Raw genomic sequence first — 21,777 nt, 5'->3', positions numbered from 1 at the left:
ATCAGTTAGGACAGTGTTTCTCAACCTGTGGGTTGTGACCCAAAAGTGGGCTGCAAGAATATATGAAATGGTTGTGAACAAAGTTTAAAAATGGATTATATTTTGCATGCATTTTTGAAAAAATAGATGCTGCTTTGTTTCACCATACATTAATGCTGTGCATACTAATAAACAGGTATCTGGGTTTTCCATTTGCTGTGGAGAAACATGGATTTTCTCCTTTAAAGGAGAAAAACGTTGGAAACCACAGGTTTCCCCTTGCAGGCTGGTGGAGTTCCAGCCTTCAAGGGGCTGTTTGGGGCTGGGGGAGTGAGAGGCACCAAGTGCATGTGCACGTGCACACACGCCCATGGCAACCAGGTAGCATGGAGAGCAGCTTCCTGCAGGTAAGTCTATGGGGCGAGGGCTTAAACAATGCATCAAGTGGTGGGGGGGGAAGCAATTTCTTCCCCTGGGACACATGGTATTCCTCTGTCTGATAAGTCATTTTTCTCAGATACCTTTTCTACAGAGGAGTTGATTTCTCTATTACAGGCTGAGAATGCCTTGGGTGCCCAACCCAATAATGTCTCCTTCTGCCTGACACTTAGCCCCTGCTACATATTACATATATTACACAATTAAATAGTCAGTCACACAATAAATTTAGATCAGCCCCATGTGCAAAGTAATTATCACACAATAAAAATGACTATGCAGCTATAAAAAGAGCCAACCAGATATAAAGCTAGTGCTTGAAAATGTATAACAACTCTATAGCTGGTTTCTATCCAGCTTTAATTTAAATGTGTAGTAGGGTCCTCGCTCGCTCTCTTGTCGCTCTCTGTTTCCTTTTGTCATGTTGCATCTTTGCCTATCCCTTCCAGATAAGTTTTTATGTTATCTTCCCATCATTGCTTTGGTTTACCTCAAGGTCTGATACTTTCCACCTCCGATTTTAAAATCGGTCTCACAAGTTTTCTCTGTCACAGTATACCCTGTTGCTTTTATCTTGTTCAGGACATCAGACCTTTTGTAATGATCTGCAAGCTCTCGATTATGTCTTCTCTCCCAAACTTCATTTTCTTGTACTGCACCAAATATTTTATTTGGTACTTTGTTTTCAAATACTTCCAGCTTTTTTTTCATTTGCCTTTGTCAAGGTCCAGGATTTACATCCATATAAAAGGACAGGGTGAACAATTGAGCTATAAATCTGGATTCTAAGGTTTTTTTTAGATTTTCCTTGATGACATTTTATCGAGGCTCAACAGGCACATATTAGCACTGTAAATTCTTGCCTTAATTTCTTCAGTTATTTGATTATCCTCAGCAACTATTGTTCCTAAATATTTAAATTTCTCTACCCTTTTCACATTGTCATTTCCTATCCTTATCTTCCTGTGATCTTGCATATCTTAAAAATATTTTAAGATATTTATGGTCCTGGGCTGTGGCAATCTGCTCATGGCTCCACACCTTCAGGTGTGCAGTCATAGGAAGGAACCCATGCCCAGTTGAGTGCTGTTCTGGGTACTGTCCCCCTACCCCTTATCTTCTCTGGGCATCCTGGCTTCAAATCACAGGCTATCTAAGTCCTTTCTCCCTCAGGTGAGGAATAGAGAATAGCAACAGAGGCCCAGGAATGTGAGGAGCTGATGTTTTGCTGCTGTTGCATCCAGCAGGAAAAGATTTCCCCTGCCTCTACCCCTACATATATACTTCCTGGATAGTTGGATCCCAGTAGCTCCAGCTTCTCCTTTGAACTGCTGCAGGGCTAGGGCCCCTCTGGCTTCAGGGAGGCAAAGGCTGTGTGATCTGTCAGCCCCAGCCCATCACAGTCCTTTCAGCCCCTCTGTCCCTAGTTGTCCTAACTCTTGTCTTCTTCCACTCTCAAAGCGGCTAGTCCTGGGCTTCCACTCCTAACCAGGAGAGACAGGCCATGTTTACTCTGCATTGGGGCTCACTGCCTGCTTTCTTTGTGTCCTACATCTCTCAGGCCTGTTTTGGCAAGGCAGCAAGTCCTATAATGTGACATGAAACTGTGTGAGATGGGTTTCCTGTGGGTGTGTAGTAAAGTCCTGCTTTATAGTTTGTTCCTTCCATTATACGCCTTGGCTCTGCTAGCTGCAGGGCTAGGAAAAGTCTACAGTACCTTCTCACCCAGGCCCTAGTGTCTGCTCCAGGGTGGAGCATGCATTCACATGAGGCCACCTTTTGAAGCCCTTGGGTTGTCAGTGTGCATCCTCTGCTGTACTGTGTGGGTGTCAAAAGGCTGCATGCCTGGAGGTTTGGGGGACAGGCTTAGTGGCTAAGAGGATAGTGCCAAGTAGTGTGTGCTGTGATGCTGCCATACAGATAACAGAAGAGGACAAACAGCTTCATTGTGCTGAGTGCAGGCGGGCACAGGCTGGCATGTGGGGTGGGGGATTGCAGTACATACAGTACAGAGCAGAGCTCTCTGATGGGTGGGGCCAGGATAAATAGGCATCTCTGTCAGTCCCTGTGTGAACCCCTCCCTTGTTCTGTTTTACTGCCCAGCTGGAGGCCACACTGGACCTTGCTGAACGGCGCCAGATCCGCTCTGCCATTCGGGAGCTGCGGCGGCAGCAGCTGGAACAGGATGAGGGGACGTTGGCATCCAAGCGCTTCCGATCTGAACGTGGCAGCCACCGACAGGAGAACAAAGAGAACTGGCTGCGGTGAGTGTGGGCACATGGTGTCTTTGGGGCACAAGGTCCTGCCACCTATTATTTGGGCAATAGGTTTTCCTGACCCTGAGAGGGACCTAGATGCTGGCTTCCTCTTTCTTCTTAGATTTCAATTTCTCCTCTCATGGTACTTGTGTGGCTTCCCAGGAGCTCCCGTGCTGTAGTGTGGCTCTGTGCTGCAGGTCCAGCTGCTGCAGGGCTTAGTAGAAATACAGCATGATGCCAGGAAATGGGTATTGGCTATTCCCTATGTCACAGGGTACCCCAAAAAATTGAGATACTCTGCTCTATGGGCAGTCTGCCCAGCTCTCACCTGCTACGCCTTGGTGTTAGTTGATATAAAGAGTGCTGGAGGCTGCCCTGGTCTTAATACAGTGACCACCCGGATACAGCCCCAGACCAGGCCTTCAGACCCCTTGGCCTCTCTCAGCCCCACTCTGGGTCTTTAGACCACTTGGCCTCATTGCACAGCCTCTTCCTCGGTTTCCAGACCCCTTGGTCTCTCCTCGAGCCCCTCTGTGGGCCCTCAGTCCCCTGTCTCAACTGCTTCCTAGACTACCAGGTCCCTCGGTATACCTTCTGGCCCCTCTCCGGGCTACCAGCTCCTTTGTTGGTCCCTTGTCCAGGATCCTTTTAGTTCTTCACTTTCCCAGCCACTCGCTGGGCTGCTGGACCCATATAGTCCCAGTCCTCCCCAGCCCCTTGCCAGGCCACTGGACCCACATGGTCCTGGTACATTGCCAGCCAAGTGCTTTTCTGTCAGGGTGTGCTCCCCTAGCTTTCCCCCCCCATGGGGTAACCCACAAGGCAGTGGGAGCTGAGGCTTTCCAGCACCACATCCTTACTTTTCCTTGGAGTGGCCCAAGCATAGCATTTCATAGAGACTGCCTTGTCACAGGCAGCCCCACCACACTAACCAGCCCTAGTAGGGTGCAGTTTGAGGTCTTACCCAGGACCTATCTTCAGATCTACGTGACCTTATTTGTCCCTCTCTGGGTTCCCCCTAGATGGCCTACACCTCTGCTGGGCTGCTAACCACTGGGTCCCCAGCCCCAACTTAATCTCCCATCTGAATCCTCCCCTCTCTGGTCACCAGCTCACTCCTGGACCACTTTCCTTGATCCCTCCTCATCAGATGGCGTACCACCGGCCATCAGCATCCTGGGCTGCCTGCCCCTTAACCCCTTCCTCTCTGCTGTAGCCACACAAGGATCTTTGGCCTCTCCTAGGCCCTGGCCCTGCCTCAGGCCAGTCAAGGCTTTCCCAGCTCTGGCAGTCTCTGCCATGATCTCTGTTTCACCCTTCAGCCCCTCCTGGGCCCTGTCTTCGCACAGGCCAGGTCAGTCCTCTGGCTGTCAGCTCTCTCATCTCTGTGGGTCTGCCCTCCCGGGCCCCTCCATTGATTGCTTCCTTTCCCTGGGCTCACCCTGATCCCTCCATAGATTTTCCTTAATGCAGCCACTTCCTTCTCTGGGCTCATCCGGACCCCTCAATAGGCCCCCCACACTCTGCCCCACTCACTGGGTTCACCCAGACCCTCCAATAGGTCTCTGAAACACTTGTCCTCTCTCTCAGGGCTCACCTAGCCCCTCACTAGGCCCACAGACTCTCAGCCCCTCTTCCAGGGCTTGCTTGGCCTCTTCCTCGGCCCCTGTGCATTCAGCCCCTCTCTCTCTGGGTTCATCTGGCCTTTTACTAGACCCCAAGCACTCAGCCCCCTTCACAGGGCTCTGGCCCTCCCCTCACACTGGGTCCCTCAGGAACCTCCTCCATCCCCTTAGTTCCTACCCAAACCTCCCAACTGTTTCAGATGTTATTCTTCCAGCTGGCTGATGTTCCTACACCAGCTCCCAATATGTTACTGCTAGCCCTACTCTGAGTCTGGGCGCTTACCCTGTCTGTACCCAGCCCTCCTCCAAACAGGTGATTCCCTTGATCAGGCCTAGCCTCATCTGCTGACCCCTGGGTCAGCTGACTCTGCAAATATGGCCTGACTCCCACCTGCCAGTGGCTCAGCAAGCTGCCTGATCTCTTCAGTTGGCACACACATCAAGTGCCCTGCCACACCCTGGCCTCACATACCTTAGGTGGAACAAGAGAGTGAATTTCTGGTACTCGGGGTGGTGGTGTATTGTTCATTGGAAGGAAGGTCACATACTCATCCCCAACCAGCAGCCTGAGCACCCAGTTTAGTTCCTTGGTAAACTGCTTCCTGGCCCCTGTTCCTCATTCAGGTCTCAGCAGCTAGAAGAGGAGCAGCAGAAATCCCTGGCTCTGTTGTCAAGGAAGCTTGAATCCATCACAGATCTGGAGGAGCTGACAGCCTTGGTGAGTTGCTCTCCTGAAAGCATCACTGCTGCCCTGCTAGGGAGGGATTAACCCTGTTCTGAATCTATGCTAGGAGGAAGTCCTGGACTAGGCCTGGGATAGAGTTAGAAGGCCCAGTGCAAACTACCATGTTATCCAGTTCAGCTTTAACCACTGAAGGCAATATTTTACAGTTAGGGTGGCCAAAATCTGGAACCAACTTCCCAGGGAAGTGGTCCTCGCCCCTACCTTGGGCATATTCAAGAGGAGGTTGGATGATCACCTGTCTGGGGTCTTGTGAACTCAGCATTCATTCCTGCCTGTGGTAGGGGGTCAGGCTAGATGATCTGTTCAGGTCCCTCCTGACCCTAGCTACTATGAAACTCCTTCTCCTTTCCATTTACAGAGTGGCCTCTAAGCTGTGTGTGGCAGTGGGAGAGGGAACTCTGTGCTCTGCTCCCAGCTGTGCCACTGAATCCTGTGTGAGCTTGGGCATGTCAAATCCCTTCTCTTTTTTGTGCTTCTTTCTCTTCCGCACACCAGGATAATGTCCATTTACCAAAGGGCAAGGCTAAATCACAGTGTGGGATGCACCATGTAGCTCATACTACTCACTCTGCCTTGCCATGCACCATGGACCCCATTGGCATGGCAGGGTAATGCCCCCAAGCACCACAGGCAGCCTGTGCTAGTGCCGTGAATAGAACCTAAGAGTTATGACCCCCAGCTGTATGTTGTAACCATTGGTTTGTGCTCTGTTCTGTCTAGGCCCAACAGGGTAGTTTAACACCCATGGACAGAGCAGCACAAAAGATCCATGGGGCCTGCACTGAGAATGACTGATATAACTGTCAGCACCAGGGTCTGGAGAGCTTCTGAACCCTGGCCTATGTGGGAGGGGGCATGTTGGCAGGAACTGGGCCTTGCACTGGTGTTCTTGTTCTTCTGTGGGGTGGTAAGCTCAAACCCTTGGATGTGCAGATGCATCACTCATGAGTCCTTTTCTCCCATAGTTGCGAGGAGCTGGCGAGTATGAAGAGCGCAAGCTGATTCGGGCTGCTATCCGGAAGCTGCGGGCTGAGGAGATTGAGGGTATAGCACTGTGTGTGCACAACCACTGTCCCAGTTCCCAGGACAGGCTGAACCAGATGCTTCTCCTCTCCAGGGGATGCAGTGGAGAAGCAGCTCCTTGTTAACTGACGCTTTCCTTGCTTCCTTTCAGCTGCAGCCTTGGCAGGGCAGGTGTACAGCAGCCGGAGAGGTGATGACGAGCTGCTGGGTGCCAAGGGGAAAGAGAGTGCAGATGGGGGCTACTCTGTGGTGAGTGAAGAGGAGGGGCTGGACCCCAGTATGGTGAAGGGGGCTCAGAGAGTGATGTGGAACTCCAGTAGGGTTGGGGGGGCATTGTCAGGAGCGGGGTGGGATACTGCAGTTGAGAGTTATCTAATGAATGGGGTGCACCTTGCAGTGTAAGGTCATCTGCTTTGAGAATTTGGGGAGCCCAGCAGCATGGGGGGAGGGTTCTGTGGTGAGTGGGAAGAACTGGGGCATTGTTTTAGTGAGTAGTGAAGCCACCGAGGCTCCTTCTGGGGTACAGGGATCTGCATGTGTCCTGGTGACAGGACAGGGATCTATACACGGCAAGGGGATTTACCCATCCTTAGAGGGCCTTCACTTCTCTCCACCATTTTGGCCACCCCTGCCCTGGAGTCAGTTATACACTGGAGGAAGTGCCCAGGCTGACCACTAGAGGCCCCTGCACTCCAGGGAAGAGATTGCTGCTATGGACTTCTGTACCCTTCTACCGTAATAGCCTTCCCGGCTATGTCCACCATTGTCCCTGGAGGGACTGTGGTTGTCAGGGGCACAAGGCTACAGGGCACTGGGGAAGTGAGTGGGGAGGAATGGGTTCTGCACAGTCATCTTGTCTCCCTACATGACATTTCTGAGTATTGGTGAATATGTCTGGTTCTCCCTGTGAGTCACTGGTGACCCTTGGGTCAGGAGATGAGGTGGCGGTTTTGATCCTGCCTTGGGTACTCATGTCAAGACAGAGGTATAGCATGCATCTGTGGCATAGGCTGAATTGTTTGTCTACTCTGACCCCCAGATTCTGTTCTGAGTCTCTGCATTCTAGGATCCCGTCCCTTCCTTCTGCAAGTCTGACCCACATGCCTTGTTCCTAGATGTAAAACTTTGCATTGAAATGTATATTGTTTGAATAAGCTCAGCTTGTCAGGTGATCCAGATTGCTCTGTATGACTGCCCTATCCTCATCATCATTTACCGTTCCACCAGTCTCTGGGTCAGCTACACATTTGATTAGCAGTTATTTTATATTTACTTCCACATCACTGATAACAATGTTGGGTGGCATGCAGGACATGTATACCTGGCATAATACAGAGACACCCACCCAGCTCTGAACAAACTAGATTGGGTACTAGGCTGAAAAACAGGGCCTGTTAGACCAGGCAGAACTGTACAGGCTTTAGTGATATTGTATAAAACTGATTTTTTAAATTGGTGGCACCAAGGCAAACACCTTTGAAAAGTGGCTGTGACTTTCTTTAGCCCCCAAAGGGTCTGTGTCTTGGCCATAGCTATGTCAAATTGGAAGGGCTGGACACATATCTCTGTGGCTCCCTGTTAGTTTTGAGAAGAGCTTTCCCCAGCTGTTGCTTTGCTGTCATTTGCATCTTTGCATGGCCTCTGCCCTTGGGGAAAGGCTGTAGTGGTGTGATAATACACAGCTGTTTCCTGGTGTTTGTGAAGTACTTGCTATGAGCACAGTGGCTGATTGCTCAACATAGCACGGCTCCACTGGCAGAGAGGCAAAGGGAACAAATGTGGAAAACCAGGAGAGAAGCCCTAACACTGACCCAGGCCTGGAGGCTGCTTGGCATGAATTCCATAGACTTTATAGAGAAGTAAGGCTGGAAGGGACCTCCAGAGATCATCTAGTCCAGAGCTCTGCCAAGATGCAGCTGCTCTTCTGCCCCTTCCCCAGGTACAGGGGCCACTACTACTGCTCAGTAAGAGATGTTAACTATTCTGCCAGGTGGTCAGCTGTTGGTGGAGGCCGCAATATCCTGTAGAATCTGTCCTTCTTGGTGGCTGCTGCTGCTGTATCAGGCAAGTGGGAGGGCCTGAGAACACAGGAGGCCGAAAGGGAGCTGCTCCCCTGTGACCCTATGCAGGAGAGCTGCCTACTACCCTAGTGCAAAGGCCTGAGTACATCAGGATAAGCTACTGCTAGGGACCCAGTCTTGCTTCCATTTAGAAGAATGGCAGCCACCTATCAGTGACATAGTGCTGGGCCTTTTGTGTCTATACATTTCCAATGTCCAGTGAGAGGCTTGCGCCTGTCTCTCTTTCCACGTACCACAGGTGTTTGGACTTCTCTGTTCTGTGGGACCATGAGAGGGATCAGTGTTGGGCTGGGTAGGCAGGGGCATAGAAGAAAGGGGCCTGGTGAGTGGCAGGAGAGCAAGTATGCAAATCTCTATATCAGCAGTTCTGTTTGAGGACCTGTTGTGAAGGGAACACATGCTCCAGCAGCAAATTTCTTAGAGTCTTTGGGGAAAAAAAACAGTGTTCCAACACCAGGAACCCAGGCTGTCCTTGGCACAGAGTTTGGTGTATGTATATGTGCATGCAGTGTCCCCCCTACTATGGTGGGTGGGTGCATGTGTCCTCCACTAGTGTGGGTGTGACAGCAGGGCACTCAGCCCCAGAGGGATGTGGATACCACAGGCCCTTTTATCATCCTTTCTGGCATTGGAGCCACTTGGGAGCACCTAGGTTCACACAGACTATTTCTATCAGTAGCCAGAGCCCTTGTGGTCTTCTAACAGGTTGCTGTCCCTCTCTTGTCTCCTTCCACACCCCCCCCCCTTGGGCCTGGGGACAGTCAGGAGTTGAGGGGGGTGTAGGAAGATGGGCTTTGGAAGGCAAGTGGGATGTGGGGTATATGAAGAGGTGAGGCATGGTGGCAGGGCATGTAGAGAGGTGAGTGAATGATGAGCAGAGTCTGAGTGCTTGGGGACAGCGTATGCACAAATGAATGGTAGGACATATGAGAAGCATGTAGTGGGGAGGGGAAGGGACATGAGGGGACTGGATGTGCAGGAGGTGTTTTTCATCTATGAAGAGTCTTCGCAGGTGTATGTAGCATCAGTTCTGGCCTCTGGCTGTACATAGGGTTGGTTGCTTCCTAGTGGGGCTGGGTGGGGATCAGACACTGTCAGGCCCTGTTTTGCATTTGGCTGTGCTGCTCTGGGTCTTTGTTCCTTCCTAGAAGGGTTGAGCTGGCAGGTCCTTTTCAGGGCCAGGGAGTGTCAGCAGGGGGCTTGTGGTTTTTGCCTACTTGCTGTACTCCTGGGGTGGGGAGGATAGACTGATTGGCTGGCTGATCTGGCCCTCATCCCTCTCTCTTAGATTCAGGAACTAGAGAACCTGGAGGAGCAGGAGAAGATCCGAGCTCAGATCGGGGAACCGCACAGTGAACAGAGAAGAGAACCCCAGAACCCTGATGGCCAGGGTGAGTCTATGTCGGCCTCCTGCAAGTGCCCAGTTTCCATAGGCAAAGAAACAATAAAAGCATCTTGCCCTGGCCAACCACACCTTCCCTGGTTGTACCCCCTGAGTAGAGTGGGAACCCTGAGGGGATGGGGTAGACAACAGCAGTCTCCCCCCACACCAAACCCCTGAGGTTCTGTGCTGGAGTATGGGCAGGTGCAGTGGGGAGTGCAGCATGGGCCAGGGGATTCCTTGTGACTCTGCCCTTTCTCTTGCAAGAGGTGTTGGGTTGGCATAGGAAGCATTCTTCCCAGGTGGCAGGGAGTGATCAGGAACAGAAGTCTTGTCTGCTGCTCTGTCCCCAGGAGGGAGTTTAGCATGTGGGTAGTCTTGCTCAGGGAAGACTGGAATCATTGTTGCAGGGCAGAGGCCACAGTGGGGGTCTCAGTGGAAAGGGCTTTGCTGTGGAGAGTGGTTGTAAGGTCTTCTTCTGTAAGAAGCTGGTTTTCTGCTCTGCAGATACAGCCTCAGGGACTCTACTACTACTGGATCCACTTCCTAACCAGCATCCCTCAAGCTCTTCCTTGTCCTTGGAGCCAGAGCTGGAGCCAGAGTCTCAGCAGAGAGCTGAGAGTCCAAAGTGCAGCTCTCAGGGCACTGACTCTGAGCCTGAGGCTGAGCAATCCTGCAAATCCACCTGGAAGGAGGAGAGTCTGGAGAGCTCCTCTACCATGAGGAAGGATGGGAAGGTGTTCAGCCAGCCAGCAGGAGTCAGTGACAAGACCAGTCAGGAAGAGCCAGAGCAGCAAGGGGTACCTGCTCCCATAGAAGACAGCCAGGTTGAGAAGTCTTGCCCAAGTCTGTCCAGCACTGCAAGCCAAAGCAGCCAGGTAATTAGGGCCTGCAGGGGCCTACGGCCTGGTGAGGGTGGGACGAAGGGAGAAATGACTGGCTACTGCTGCTTCTGTTAAGAACCACAGGTCTTGTGGAGTTATGCTTAGGCAGGAGTGGGCAAAATATGGACCATGGACCGGATTTGGTCCACCAGCCCATGGCAAGTCCCTCAGTCTTGCCCAACCCAGGCATGGGTGGCAGTTGGTCCTGTGTTTTGGTCAGTCCTGCTGCCCCTGGACATGCAATGGAGCTGGGGCAGCATGGCAGCTGGACTTCATTTCCCAGCAGCCCTGGCAGCGGTAGCTCCTTCTAGATGCCCAGCCCCACTGCCTAAGTTCTCTGGCTTGTCTGCCCTGCACCCACTGCCAGAGGTGTGACCTACATGGGCAAGGTGTTTGGCCGAGCATCTGGGATGGGGCCACAGGCAGTGTCTGAAAGCAGGACAAGCTGGCAGGGCCAGGGAGACTAGAAATTTTGGGGGCCAGTACTGATAACCAAATTTTAAGGAGGCATATCCACCGATACCGATCCGATTTCCGATACAGCTGTGTGCAGCTGTTAAGTCTGTTGTGGTGGAAGGGGAGGGGGGAGGGAAGCCAGCCGGGGCAGAGCACAGGACGGAGCCACGACTCACCTGGGGGGGGCCACTCCTGCCTCTGTGTGTACCCCTGAAGGGCATGGGGGTGTGTGCCCCTGGATCTGCACGGGGCGGGGTGGGAGGGCTGCAGCTGCGGGCTGAGACTGGGCTGTGCTGGGCTCTTCTCCATGGGGGCTGGGCACGGGGCGGGTGGTGGCAGTCCTGGAAGGGGACTGTGGGGGAGGGGGCTATGCCCGCCCTAAGACAAAAAAGAGGCACAGCCCTGGCTCCAGCCCGCAGCTGCAGCCCGCCCACCCTACCCTGTAGATCCAGGGCACACCCCCACCCATGCCCTCCTGGGGTGCATGCAGCGGCAGGAGCTGCCACCCTGCCCTCCCCCGTGAGCCATGGCTCTGTTCCGCGTCCTGCCCCACCCACCCCAGCTGGGTAGTGTCTACCCCTGTCCCTGCTCTACTCCCTCCCTCACTGCTGGGGGGTGCATGTTGATCCTCCCCCATCCCCTTCTACCACAACTGCCTTATCAGCTGCACCCAGCTCTTCAAGATGCTGGGCTGTGCTCGCTGCTTGCATGCTGCGCTGTGGCTGCACACACACACAGGCATTTATCGGCCAAATTGTTGGCCGCATTGGGCAGATTTCTGATACAGCCAATTTTCAATTTTCTTTATATCGGTGCCAACCTGATATTGGACTGATGTATCAGTGCACTTCTAGGGGAGACCCCAGGATCTTGGGGTGGTGACAGCACGGGCCTGGGGCAGAGCTGTGATCTGTTGCCCTCATGCCCCTGCAATTGGGCGCCAGTTCTGTGGGCAAGACCATGTGGGGAATGGATTGTGGCTCTACCCAGGGTTCTGTCCCCACGCTGTCACTGCCCTCTGATCCAGGGGTCTCCATGGAGACCTGCCAGAAGCTGTGCAGGCAGGGCGTGTGGACAGGTGGACAGGGACCTGGGGTTGGGTTCATGATTTTGGGGCAGTGACAGCGTGGGATTAGGGCCAGGGCAGAGCCCCACCCACCCTGTCCGGGGACCTGGGACCCATCATAGGGACATGCGGGCAGCAGATTGCGGCTCTGCCCTGGGCCCCAGCCCTGCACTGTCACCACCCCAAGATTCTGCCTTGTAATCCCAGCCTTGCCCGCCTGTCCTGCTCCCAAACATCGCTCCCCTGCCCGCCTGCAGCCCCATCCCACATAGGGAGTTTTGGTAAGCTGTTGCATGGGCAGGGGGGATGGGAGTGCTGACCCAGCCCAGGACAGCTCAGCAAAACGCCCTGTGTGTCCTCCTGCAGGCCCAAATAAATTGCCCACCTCTGTGCTTAGGGGATAAACAGGACAATGTGAGTGTTTGCCACTAAGTGGCATTCTGGGTTAGCACACATCTGCTAGCCAGAGACCTTGCAACTTGCCCTAATTTAGGGCACAAGTGAAGTGAGTTCAAAAGGCACCATCACAGTCCCCATTTAGCAACACCACACAGCCCCCTGTGTCTAGCAGAGTCACCACTTGCCACCTAAAGGTCATGGGAGGGATTCAGGTGAGGAGTGAGGGATGTCAGCAGATCTAGAGCTGTGTGTGTGCCAGGCTAGGATAGCAAGACAGCTGGGCATCAAGATTCAGGGCCATCAGCAGGGCTCTGGTGGAAAGCACAGAGCTGTGTTAGTCCATGTGTGTCTGGATGGAGGGGCTTCATCAGAGCACTGTGCAGGTCGAGAAGTACAAAGGCAGATTAGCCAGAAAGCTGTGCTTGGAAGGGCATGGACCTGCCCAGCACCTAACTCACCAGCATCTGGTGTTCATCAGTTTCTGAAGCAGCCTGTTAATTTGAGCACTGTGACTAACTGCACTTTCTTCCTCCCCTCCCCACCCCAGTTCATCATCTGTATCAAAGACCAGGTGTCCAAAAAACCTGCAGGCATCACAGACCAGAAGCGAGCAGGTAAGAGCAAGTCCTGTGCTGTCTCCCTCCAGCAGTTACTGTGCCGAGATCCAGGAGACTACAAGGGCCCAGTAGCTAGGGTGCTTCCTGCTAGGAATTGTCTGTAGATGGTGTCATCGCTATTGTATGGACTGGGTGGTATAAAGATTTTCCTGCATGTAATAAGCCTTTTCTTGAACATAGGACATGCCCTGCAGTACTGCCCTTTTCCCGTGACGCTATGAGCTGCTACACCAGAGGAGCTCTTTGGTATCCATGTGCCCTCGTGTGAGTGGCTCTCAACCCCTGTTTGCGGGTAGTTTTTAGATATATGGCAGTGCTTCTGCAAGGGGTGCTTGTGTGAGTAGGGCTGGGCGCTACTCATGACAACACCCTCCCCAGGCATGATTGTTGTTCCTGCTGCAATGCTTGTTCTGGTGTGGTAGCGCTGGTAGTGTCCTCGTTGTAGCAGTGCTGTGTCACTGCAGAGGTGCCCTAGGGGCTGCAGTTAGATCTGAGCTGCCCCATGGCAGAGCTGCCTTCAGATTAGTCATGCTGCCAGGCAGTACTATGGGCTTGCAGTAGTTCTGCCCTATGAGATGAACTGCTGTGGGCTTCCTTCCCTGAGGCAGTGCCACCTTGCTGGTGGTGGGCTGTGCTGGGAGATCCTTATTCCACATTGCTCAGATCTGGCTGTTGGGATGAGCTGAGTCTACTGTGACCAGTGGCTAGGCTCCAACTGCAGGTTGCAGAGCAGAGAGGGGCTGTGGAGAATGCGCTCTCGTCCCCTACTCTGGGTGGGATGGGGTGGGCTTCCCTGCCAAAATAAACACCAAGAGAGCAAGGACAGGAGGGGTGGACACATGTAAGTGGGGTTGGGGCGGGTGTTAGAAATCTGTCCAGCTTTTTCCTGGATGAAGTGGTAGGAGAGGGTACCCTGTGCACCTCTGCCCCTGCCCCGTGTGAGATGGAGCTCAGGGTGGCTCTGGGTGTCAGGTCAGTGGCCTCTCCCTGAACCCGCTCCTCCACTCTCTCTGGCTGAGGTTCATCTTTCCACACAGCCAAGAGGCTGGAGCACTGTTTACAAGTTCTCCCGCCTGCCTGCTGTCAGGCCATGAAAGGGAATTTCTGCCTGCAGCAAACTCTGGCTTTTTACATTCTTTATCCCAATAAGGCAGGAAATTGAGCATTGCTCCATCCTCTCCTGGCCCCCAACCTCTCTGCTGTATGCTTGGTCATTACAGGCATATCAACACACCAAGCAGGGGGAGCTGAGGGCACCGCACTGTGCTTTCAGGTGGAGCAGCATCCAGCTCCCTGTCCACTGAGCAAGACAGCTTCAGGCTCTGGGTCTTTCCCAAGCAGCTGTTTACCCTCTGCTAGGCCCTCTGTGGGTCAGCTGTAGGGGTTCTAGGATTCTCAGTACAGAGCATGGGGGGTGGGGAAGAGATAACGGGAATAGCTGAGATCCAGGAGCAGGCTGTCTTGGGATCTCCCTGATTCTCCAAAGCTGCTGGGCTCTAGGCCTTGTAGAGGTCCTTTACCTTTCCCTGAAAGTCTTCAGAGGGGCAGCCAGCAGTGCAGCTCTAGCACTGGCTCTTCGGGCTTACTTCCCATTGGTGTCCCCTGAAGTGGAGTAGGGAAGACTCTTTTCAGGAGCAGAGTAAATGCCTAGCCCTTTTCCAGCATTGCTCACTGCATTGCTTTGGTGGGGTAGACTAGCATCCCATTTTGAGATCCCAGCTCAGGGCAGGCTGGGCAGGGGCAATGAAAGAGACAGACTGTCTGCCTGGGAAGAGGAACGTAAGTCCTTGGCACCTTGTGTATCCAGTAAGCACTGTCAATGCTCGCCTCCATATAGGGTGTAAAAACCTGGCTCTGAGCCCCTTGGAAACAAGCTTCCCTAGGTACTATCTCTGGTGTGGTGAGATCCCTGTAGGGGATGAAGGGTAGGGTAGGGTAGGCCAGTCTTTGTGGCCCATTCTGCTGAGGCTGCCAATATGGGCTGGTTGATGTGATGGGGACCCCTATGGAACTTGGGCCAATTCCCAGGACACCCAGCAGCCTTCAAATGGACCTAGGCTGGTGGCCTCCAGTGTGCAGCCAACTCTGCTCTGTGGTGCCAGGTGACTGCTGGGATGCTAGTGTCATACTCCCTGCTGCCACAACTCCTGGGCTGGCAGGGGTACCATGGGTGTGATAGTCAGCATTTTATGGGCAGAATGTAGAGAGCAGATGAAGACCAGCACACAACTTGGGGACTACATTCTCCACCCTGCAGTCATCATGGCTGTCTTTTCAGGAAGGTGGATGTATCTTGCCCTTTCTAAGAAAAAGTGCCCCTCTCAGCTCTGATCAGAGGACTGAGCCTTGCAGGCTTGGGATTGGTGCAGGAAACTCACTCTGTATATAACTATGGCATGTTGGTACTAACCCTTTTGTCCTCAGCTTTGTGGTAAGGCCAGTCAGTGGCAGAGGGGCTGGGGAACTAGTGTTTAGAGACAACCCATGGAGGGAGGGCGTGGGTCCCTGCTTGCTGATTTGCAGGGCATCCCATAGGGCTAGGTCATTGTCTCAGTCTGAGTGGTGTATACAGGGTCCCCAGCTCCTAGAGTCTGCATTCCTTTTCTGTGCACTCCAGATACGTGTGGGCATGGCTTGCAGACTGGTGCCCTCTGCTGGCTATAGACCCACCCAGGCCCAGTCTAGCTCAACTCATGCCCACGGCTGAGGCCTTGGTGCATGAGGGCAAGGCAGCCTGTGAGCAATATGGCTTTGCTGTGGATTTTGCTCTGTGAGGGTGCGGCATAAGGGGTGAGGAAGAGCCCTGGGGCACTGAGCCAAAAAGAGGCTATAGTGACTCTGGCCTCTGCTGTTTTAACATGGCTGTTGCTTGACTGTACTCTCTGAATGTCTAAAAACTGCCCCCTCCTGCTTCTTCCCAAACATTCTGACTACCAGCATCTACCCATGATGTACCAGGAGCCCCTGCACACCTGGGTACCCGCCAAAGTGAGCACATGCAGTCCATGCTGTTCTTCCCTCCCCGAGCCAGCAGCACAGGTAATACCCGATTCAACTGCCACTACACTCAAGATACCTTGCCCAGGCTATGCCCCTAATCAGCCTATGCTCTGCCCTTTCCATTGCCCTCTGTCTCTTATTCATCCTGTAGAAGCAAGACACCTCTAAAGAGAGCCCCCTGTGTTAGCTCACACTGCTTCCTTGGGCACAAAGTCAGGAGGTAGGAGAAGGAGGTTGGAATTGGCCTCTCCAGGAATCTTACACAGTTACTGTCTGCCCTGGCGTGAATGCCAGATATCTCATAGTGGGTGCTAGTAACTGTGCCAAGCCCTTAGCATGTCTATCCCTCATGGCATAGCTGATTCCACTTGCCTCTTCTCTTAACTGCTGCACTCATCTCATTCTCACATGTCAGTTGCAAACACTGTACAATCAACAGATGCCTCTACATCCCCTGCCCTTATCTCTCCCAGCAATCCCATCCCAGTTACTTATGGGGAGTGGCATCTGCCCTCCCAGTATGAGGGGTTGTCCACTCATCCACTCACTCCACTTCCCTTTTTGGGATAGTCTGGAGTCATCAGGGTTCCCCTGAAGGGCACTGACCAGAGCTTTGTCTGGCTGGGAATGGCATGCCACCCCTCCTGGACAGACTGCATTGGTGACAATCAGGTTGGGTGCCTGTGGCGCTCAACAGCCCAAGTTCTCAACCTGCCTCCTTTCCCAGAACCTTTGCGGGAGCAGCCTTTCCAGAGAACCAACTCCGTGCGGGAACGTGCCCGCAAATTCACCTCAGAGACTCTGGGGCCATCTTCCCTGGCCAGCCCCAGGCCAGGCAGCCAAAAGTGGGAGAGCATTGGCAAAGGCTCCCGGGTTCTGCAGCAACAGCAGCACTTCTTGCACCCCGAGAGTGCCAGGGGCTTGCATGGGGCCTATGCCCAACACATGGTAGACTTACCTACAGGTGTTCGATGTGGACTCAGCCCAGCCCGTGCCGTGCCCTCAGGAGCCAAGGCAGGTGCCCAGCAAGCCATCAGCCCTGCAGAACAGAGCACCTCCTCTTTGGAGGAAAAAGCTGCAATTGCCAGGCATCCCACTGGGCCCCCAGTCTGCCCTAAAGAGGAGGGCAGCTCTAGGAGGAGGGGCCAGGCTGGCCAATCACAAGGCGGCCTGCTGCCGTCCCCCTGGAGGTCCATTGAAAACTCGGAGGGAAGCACAAACAGCTCAGAGCAGCCCAGCATCCAGCAAGTTGTGTTGCCGCCCTGCCGCCCTGCCCAGCCCCAGCTTTCTGCCCCTGACACCAAGGCCAGTGCCAAGGACAAGGACACCATGAAAACGTGCTTCACCATTGAGATCAAGGATGGCCGAACCCAGCCTGCAAGCAGCTGCATTGTGGGCAGACCGGGCAGCCAGCAGGCAGGTAGGTGCAGCATGGGTAGACAAGCAGTGAGCAAAGGCTGTCAGTTATGCTAGACTGATGGTGTTTGAGCCTTGAGGCTCTCGGGGCTGGGAGCAAGCAGCAGCCACTTCTGGTCACTATCAGGTTGAATCTGTCTCTTCAGGATGTGCAGTCCATCCCCAGTCATGATCCTCCAGCTCTCTGGGACATAGAGTGCTCGCCTCAGCCCCAGCCATCCTCATGCTGACCCTGAAGCTTGGCTACTATAGGGAGCACAACCTAGACTGTCTAACTTCATGAGGTTGCCTTTGAGCACCTTCCCCATGGTTTTCCAAAGGTTGTCTGGGATGCTTATGAGAATCAGCAGAAGCTTGTCCCCATTTTAAAGCTGGGTCCCTCAGGCTTTACTGTCCCTGCTCTTCCAGCCAGGACAGTCTTGGGTCAAAGTGAATTGTCATAGGAAGCATCCTTGGGTTGGCCCCCAGACTGCTCTGGTCCTTGGTCCTAGGGACAGATCCAGCCTGCTCTTGCCCTGGGGTTGGGGAGTCCCTGATGCACTTTGCATGCCCAGGGGTCTGGTTGCCTTTCTGGGAGCTGGCATTTTGTGGGGACTCAAATGCCTCTGCATCTCCTTTCATGACTGGACTGTTCTTGGACCTCTGACCCAGGTCAGACCCATGCAGAGGCTCATCCCATTATCAACTGTGGCAGGATACACTCTCATTGATGAGCCCTGGTGGTAGGAAAGTTTGTGGGAGGAACCTTTCTCAAGCCCTCTTTGGGGCCCAGGTTCAGTATTGAGCTTCCATAAGGTTCTGGGTAAGAGTTGCTGGATTATCAGGTTGCTGTAGAGAGTATAGTGGCTTGGGGTGAGGGTGAGATGCTGAGCTAGCTCTGCAGTAGCTGCAGGCCATCTCTGCACCTCTGCCTCACATACTCTCTTTCTAGAGCTTACTCTGGGGCTGCGGAGCACTCCCATTCGGATCACTACTACCACCACCAGCAACATCAGCAGCACCGGTAATGCTGGTCCAGCACCTGTACTGCACTCCAGCAGCATCAGTAATGTCAGCAAGGTAAGAACCCCTGCTTACACCTGCACTGGCAAAAATGCAGCTATTGCTGCCAAGCATGCCAGGATTTGAGTGCTGCCCAAGCTGTACTACCAGGGGAAGAGCCATTCTATGCTTGATACTTGTCAGCCTTTGAGTACATTGCAGACTACCTGCCTCCAAGTGGATATAGCACCTCTATACCTGCCCTGCCCAGTACTGTCTAAGGACAAGAGAAAAATGCTCAAGTTTTTGAGCCTGCAGGGATGGATGGTAGAGGTTGGTGCAGGGATTTGTCTGCTTCTAGCTGGGTGGTTCTTATGGAGTGTAAAAGAGGTGACTGAGCACCAGGAGGCTCAGGCTGCCCCAGTCTATACTCAGTGGAGAGTAAGAAAGTTCCTTGACTTCCAGCTGTGAAATTTGATCAAATTCCAGCTTGGCTGTGGGCCCTGAGCCCTCCCTCCTGGAACTGGGCCAGTCCTGCCTCCCAGCCCCTGCAGGGCACCAGTCTGTGCCCTGCAGTGTATACAGCAGTTGCGGGAAGTAGGAGGTGTTGGCAGGTGGTGTGAGGTCTCTGGTGGAGACCGAATGTGCAGGCTTGGAGGGAATGGCCAAACCCTGTATAGCACTTTTGATACGTAGGATATGACCCAAGGAATGGGCCAGGTGCCAAAACTTGCCCTCGTGCTAGGGTCAAGTCACAAGAACTGAGTGACCTCCTGAGCCAGGGGGCTCCTTCCTTTGGTCCAGAATTCTGGAACTACGTGCCAAGGGCAGGGTGGGTGCTGCTGGGGCAGGTTTCTTTGTCTGTCTTGGAACCTGGGCACAAGAGGGAGCTGGCCAGGACCCTGCTCAGCCTTGTAGTGGACAGGGATTCTTGGGAAAGACTAGAAAATATGCCCCACTCCCTCTGCCTTACCCCTCCTAGTGGCCAGAGCTGGCCAGCTTCAGTAGGGGAGTATTTGCCCATAACCTGGGGCTGGAGATATGTGCCACGCATGTGCCCTGGAAGAGGGGTGTAGATGTGGCAGGGAATGTTGTTGTTGAGCCTGCTGAAGTCATACACACATGGCTGGGCTCCTGCTCTAGGAAGGCAGGAGAATACAGCCACATATTTGCCCCAAGCACTGATTTGGGCTGTGGCAGCAGGGCCCCAAGCTGGCTAGATTGCCATTGGTGCTTGGTGTTCCTGGCCATGTAAGGGAATAGAGAGCACTCAGGCATGTTGCTGTATTTGGTAAGAACAAAGGAAGCAGGGCCAGACTGTTGTGTTATTAGGGGCTCAGCACTGGGCCTGGTACATGCTCCTACAGCAACCCCTTGGCATAGGATTTTGCTGCATCTCCCTTCCCTCAGGGGTGAAAACACCCCACCTGCATCAGATCTGCTCCTGGCACTGAGAAGAACAAGAGCCTTGAGAGCTGGACCTGGCAGCCCAGTCTGTCATCAGGTTACATGACAGGCCTTCGGAAGGAGGATCCCCTGCTAAGCCCACATCCCTGATTCTCTGCCTGCTCCCAGCATGTCGAGGACTCTGGGGCAGCACTCAGAAAACACAGGAACTCCTGGCCTGTGTTGCTATGGTCAGCCTGGCAAATGCTGCCCTAGACTGTGCACCAGTGGTTTGGCCAGCCTGGGTCTGCACTGACTTTCCCTGATTTTTGATCCCCCCGGTTAGAAAAAATCTTTGAGACTAGGGCAGCCCAGTCATGGCAGCTCTTCTTCCCCAGCCATACATTACATGTGTGTGTGTGTGTGTGTGTGTGTGTGTGTGGAGGGGGTGGGGGGTCAGTAACTCCTGTACTAATGAGATCATCTGGTGCTTGTGGCCTTGCTGAGGCACAGGCTCATCTTGTCAGCTTTCATTAAGTTCTTAGCATGGCCATCACAAAGCTAACTGCACTGGGGAGCTCTGCCTGTCTGGCTCTGACCAGCAGGAGAGAGCAGCTGGTAGGGGGGCACAAGACTGGCCTGTAGAGTGGAGGAGCAGCAACAGCCCTGCCAGGTAAGGACTCTGGGGGTCACCAAAGGGTAGGGGCCCATGGACTGAGCTGTGGGCCTGCCAGCTGTGTGGGCAACGGGGCTAGAGCAGCAAGGTGTCAGGAGCCTATGCAGAGGGCAGGGTGTTTTTGGCTGACCAGGGAGCGCAGCATGGCTGGGGGAGGTATTTTATTCTAGGACCCACCGTGTGCTGCCTAGGCCCTGTGAGCAGACTATGTAGCCCCCGTTCAGAAGCAGGGAGGTAAGCATGGCCAGTCATTGCCAGGAATCCCACTCTGCCAGGATGAGTTATTTAGCATCTGTGGGGCTGAGACTGCTTGCCCTGCTGTGAGTGCTGCTGGAACCCCATGAGTAGCAACAGTTGAAGGGGAGGAGCCCATGAGTCAGGCTGCGTAGAAGACAGAGGGGCTTAGTTCAGGTGGGTGAAGCAGGGTCTGTAGCAGAGCTTGCTCCCCAGCCCTTTCCCACCAGCACTGAGCACCAGGCAGTGTATACAAGATGAGGCAGTTCTGTATTTCAGGGGCCTACGGGAGACAGGGTAGGATGGTCCCAGCATGAGCAGAGGGTCCCAGAGCAGTGGGCATTCCCTGGATGGCTCATGAGGGCACTAAGGTGAGTGGGCAGCCCCAGTGAGGATAGCTGTTTGTGTCTGGAGATCCAAAATAAATAATGCAGTTGGGGCTTGCAAGAGGATGGAGGGCCCCAACCCTGACAGTGTCACTGTTTCCTGGCTCTGCATCGTTCTGGCTAGGTACCTGAAATAGGCTAGGCTCTTCAAGGAAACCACCTGCTGCTTCCCAAATGGATACAAACTGGTTATCAACAAAGTCAGATTGGAGATTAGAAAGTTTCTAACTAGCAAAGGAGTAAAGTTTTGGAATGATTTGAGTAAAGTATCATGGGCAAAGAACCTGAATTGCTTCTAGATGGAATTTAAGAAGTTCATGGAAGGAAGGGATAGTATGGCTGGACAGAGCTGTTCTGGGGTCAGTAATCAACAAAGATGAAATGGGGAGTTGGGTATTTGCAGTCTTGTTGGAGCTGAGACGTAGCTTCCTTCTGTACAGGAGGTACTTGGCAGTCCCACACTTCAGGGTGTTTGCTGGTTGTTCGTAGGGGCTAGGGGCCAGGTCTGTATGTTATACAGAGGTGGTGGACCTAAGCCAGGAGTCGGCAAAATACAGCCTGCTGGCCGGATTTGGCCCACCACTTGATCATATGCAGCCTGCGGCTGCCCATGGAGTGTACTGCATGGGATGGAGCCCCACCCACTCCTGCCCGGGATAGCCTGTGCCACACTCCTGCCCACACCCACCCCACCCCACCCCACCGCACCAATGGCTCTGGTTCCAGTCAGCACACAGAGCTTCCCA

At 53.6% G+C, this 21,777-nt stretch overlaps 1 protein-coding gene across 8 annotated transcripts in view; it reads left to right on the top strand.

Moving 5' to 3' along the window:
* SMTN (smoothelin) overlaps positions 1-21,777 on the top strand; it is a 94,058-nt gene that overhangs the window by 45,483 nt on the left and 26,798 nt on the right. For 7 of the 8 annotated variants that reach the window (XM_025216618.1, XM_025216623.1, XM_025216622.1 and 4 more), the window contains 10 exons: positions 2,521-2,681; positions 4,925-5,018; positions 6,011-6,089; positions 6,220-6,317; positions 9,438-9,540; positions 10,038-10,408; positions 12,883-12,949; positions 15,890-15,991; positions 16,680-17,372; positions 18,300-18,427. In XM_025216618.1, the coding sequence (XP_025072403.1) occupies positions 2,521-2,681; positions 4,925-5,018; positions 6,011-6,089; positions 6,220-6,317; positions 9,438-9,540; positions 10,038-10,408; positions 12,883-12,949; positions 15,890-15,991; positions 16,680-17,372; positions 18,300-18,427 (1,896 nt within the window). The remainder of the gene's footprint in view (positions 1-2,520; positions 2,682-4,924; positions 5,019-6,010; positions 6,090-6,219; positions 6,318-9,437; positions 9,541-10,037; positions 10,409-12,882; positions 12,950-15,889; positions 15,992-16,679; positions 17,373-18,299; positions 18,428-21,777) is intronic. The other variant, XM_025216624.1, reaches the window with a different exon arrangement.

This window comes from Alligator sinensis, unplaced genomic scaffold (assembly GCF_000455745.1).
Source record: "Alligator sinensis unplaced genomic scaffold, ASM45574v1 scaffold295_1, whole genome shotgun sequence".
Lineage (NCBI taxonomy): Eukaryota > Metazoa > Chordata > Crocodylia > Alligatoridae > Alligator > Alligator sinensis.
This window is presented reverse-complemented; position numbering and strand designations above follow the sequence as displayed.